The 3,210-nt window shown below is 47.9% G+C and overlaps 1 protein-coding gene across 1 annotated transcript; it reads left to right on the top strand.

Moving 5' to 3' along the window:
* Positions 1-235: 235 nt before the first annotated feature.
* LOC117941555 (xanthine dehydrogenase/oxidase-like) lies at positions 236-3,205 on the top strand. Its single transcript, XM_034866559.1, has 5 exons — positions 236-407; positions 491-642; positions 1,023-1,116; positions 1,792-1,901; positions 3,017-3,205. The coding sequence occupies exons 1-5, from the start codon at positions 236-238 to the stop codon at positions 3,203-3,205; spliced, it is 717 nt and encodes a 238-aa protein (XP_034722450.1).
* The last annotated feature ends 5 nt before the right edge of the window (positions 3,206-3,210 follow it).

Consider the following 3,210-nt stretch of genomic DNA (forward strand, 5'->3'; position numbering starts at 1 on the left):
CTTGACTCACATGACTCACATCTGGTATCTGGTCTCAACTCACATGACTCACATCTGGTATCTGGTCTTGACTCACATCTGGTATCTGGTCTTGACTCACATGACTCAGATCTGGTATCTAGTCTCAACTCACATGACTCACATCTGGTCTCGACTTACATCTGGTCTTGACTCACATGACTCACATCTGGTATCTGGTCTCAACTCACATCTGGTCTCGACTCACACGACTCACATGACTCACATCTGGTCTCGACTGACTGCCGGCGTCCTTGTTGCCAGACTCACATCTGGTCTTGCGTCCTTGTTGCTAGGCATCGAGGTGAAGTTTAAGAACATGGTGTACCCGGTGATCTTGGCGCCGACCTTCGTCCCTGAACTCAACGCGGTGACGCACACGGAGCACGGTGAGCAGCTGCTATAGACGTTACACAACATGTAGCAGCTAATGCTAATGCTAATGCTAGTGTGTGTGTCTCTCTGTGTGTAGGTGTGGTGTTCGGTGCAGCGTGCACTCTCAGCCACATGGGGGCGGTGCTGAAACAGGAAGTGGAGAAGCGTCCTCCTCACCAGACCCGAGTCTTCGTCGCCGTCCTGGAGCAGCTGCGCTGGTTCGCCGGGCTGCAGATCCGCAACGTAGCGGTGAGTCTCGTGGGTAGTTCAGGGGCCCTGGGAGAACTCGTGGGTAGTTCAGGGGCCCTGGGAGAACTCGTGGGTAGTTCAAGGGACCCTGGGAGAACAGAGCGCTCCCAGGGCCGACGTAGCGGTGAGTCTTGTGGGTATTTCAGGGGCCCTGGGAGAACAGAGCGCTCCCAGGGCCGACGTAGCGGTGAGTCTCGTGGGTAGTTCAAGGGACCCTGGGAGAACAGAGCGCTCCCAGGGCAGACGTAGCGGTGAGTCTCGTGGGTAGTTCAGGGGCCCTGGGAGAACAGAGCGTTCCCAGGGCCGACGTAGCGGGAAGTCTCGTGGGTGGTTCAGGGACCCTGGGAGAGTAGAGGTTTATAATAATGATGTGTTTACAGGCCGTTGGGGGGAACATCATGACGGCCAGCCCCATATCAGACCTCAACCCTGTGTTCATGGCAGCGAACTGCAAACTCACACTGATGGACAAAGGTAACACACACACACACACACACACGCACAGAGACACACACACAGACACACACACACACACACACACACACACACACACACTATTCTTTGGCATAGAGTCATTACCAGGGTCACGGTGTGTTTACGGTGCTCAATCATTGCCAGGGATGTGACCTGTACTCAGAACTGCTGAGTCAATGTTTCTTATGTAACTCATTATATAAGAAACAATCATAAAAACAACACATGTCGAAGGGAAACTTCAGAATTACACAAGAAATAAGCTGCAATGTCACTTTCTGTCCACTAAAACTTCTGTTGAGTCTGACAACAATATGGAAAAATGCACCAGACTCCATGTAAATAATCACTACTTTTAGCATGTATAGAGCAGCATATCTCCACCAGACTCCATGTAAATAATCACTACTTTTAGCATGTATAGAGCAGCATATCTCCACCAGACTCCATGTAAATAATCACTACTTTTAGTGTGTATAGAGCAGCATATCTCCACCAGACTCCATGTAAATAATCACTACTTTTAGCGTGTATAGAGCAGAATATCTCCACCAGACTCCATGTAAATAATCACTACTTTTAGTGTGTATAGAGTCACTAAATATTCTCACACGTGTGTGTGTGTGTGTGTGTGTGTGTGTGAGTGACCTCTGACCTTTGCTCTCTGCGTGCCAGACGGCAGCCGTGTGATTCGTATGGACGACGGTTTCTTCCGCGGCTACAGGAAGACGAGTGTGCGTCCGCAGGAAGTGCTGCTGTCCATCGAGATCCCGTACAGCAAGAAGGTAGGACACCGCCATGTGGACCCAACCAGGTGGACCCAACCAGGTGGACCCAACCAGGTGGATCCAACCAGGTGGACCCAACCAGGTGGATCCAACCAGGTGGACCCAACCAGGTGGACCCAACCAGGTGGATCCAACCAGGTGGATCCAACCAGGTGGACCCAACCAGGTGGATCCAACCAGGTGGATCCAACCAGGTGGATCCAACCAGGTGGACCCAACCAGGTGGACCCAACCAGGTGGACCAACCAAGGTGGACCCAACCAGGTGGACCCAACCAGGTGGACCCAACCAGGTGGATCCAACCAGGTGGACCCAACCAGGTGGATCCAACCAGGTGGACCCAACCAGGTGGATCCAACCAGGTGGATCCAACCAGGTGAACCCAACCAGGTGGACCCAACCAGGTGGACCCAACCAGGTGGATCCAACCAGGTGGACCCAACCAGGTGGATCCAACCAGGTGGATCCAACCAGGTGAACCCAACCAGGTGGACCCAACCAGGTGGATCCAACCAGGTGGACCCAACCAGGCCGGCTCCAAATATTACCACGGTTTATCTGAAATATTACGACTGCTGTCTAAATATTAAGACCTTTTTCTGGAAATATTGCGACTATTTTATTAGAAATATTTTGACTTTTTAATTTGAAATATTTTGACTTTTTTATTGAAATATTACTTTTTGTTATATTTTATGACAAAAAAAAATTGGGACTTTTTCTTTAAAATATTAAAACCTTTTGAATTGAAATTTTACGACTTTTTAATTTGAGATTTTACGATTAAAAAAAAAAATATTTCGACTTTTTAATTTGAAAGGTTACGACTTTTTAATTTGAGATTTTACGATTTAAAAAAAATATTACGACTTTTTAATTTGAAATTTTACGACTTTTTAATTTGAAATTTTACCACTTTTTAATTTGAAATTTTACCACTTTTTAATTTGAAATTTTACAACTTTTTAATTTGAAATTTTACGACTTAAAAAAAAATATTATATATTTTTTCTGTAATTTTGTGTTTTTGAGTTGACCTAAAGCGACAAAAAACAATTTAATAATGTGTGTAGTTGTTTAATTATTTAAATAATTTAATTTCCCGTCTGCAGACTCAGTTCGTCTCCGCCTTCAAACAGTCGCCTCGGCGGGAGGATGACATCAGCACCGTCACCGCGGCGATGAGCGTCACCTTCGCCCCGGGGACCGCGGTGGTGGAGGACGTGAGGCTGAGCTACGGCGGCATGGCGCCCGTCACCACGCTGGCGAGGACCACGGCCCAAAGGCTGCTGGGACGGTAAGGGGG

Source organism: Etheostoma cragini, unplaced genomic scaffold (assembly GCF_013103735.1).
Source record: "Etheostoma cragini isolate CJK2018 unplaced genomic scaffold, CSU_Ecrag_1.0 ScbMSFa_954, whole genome shotgun sequence".
NCBI classification, from domain to species: Eukaryota; Metazoa; Chordata; class Actinopteri; order Perciformes; family Percidae; genus Etheostoma; species Etheostoma cragini.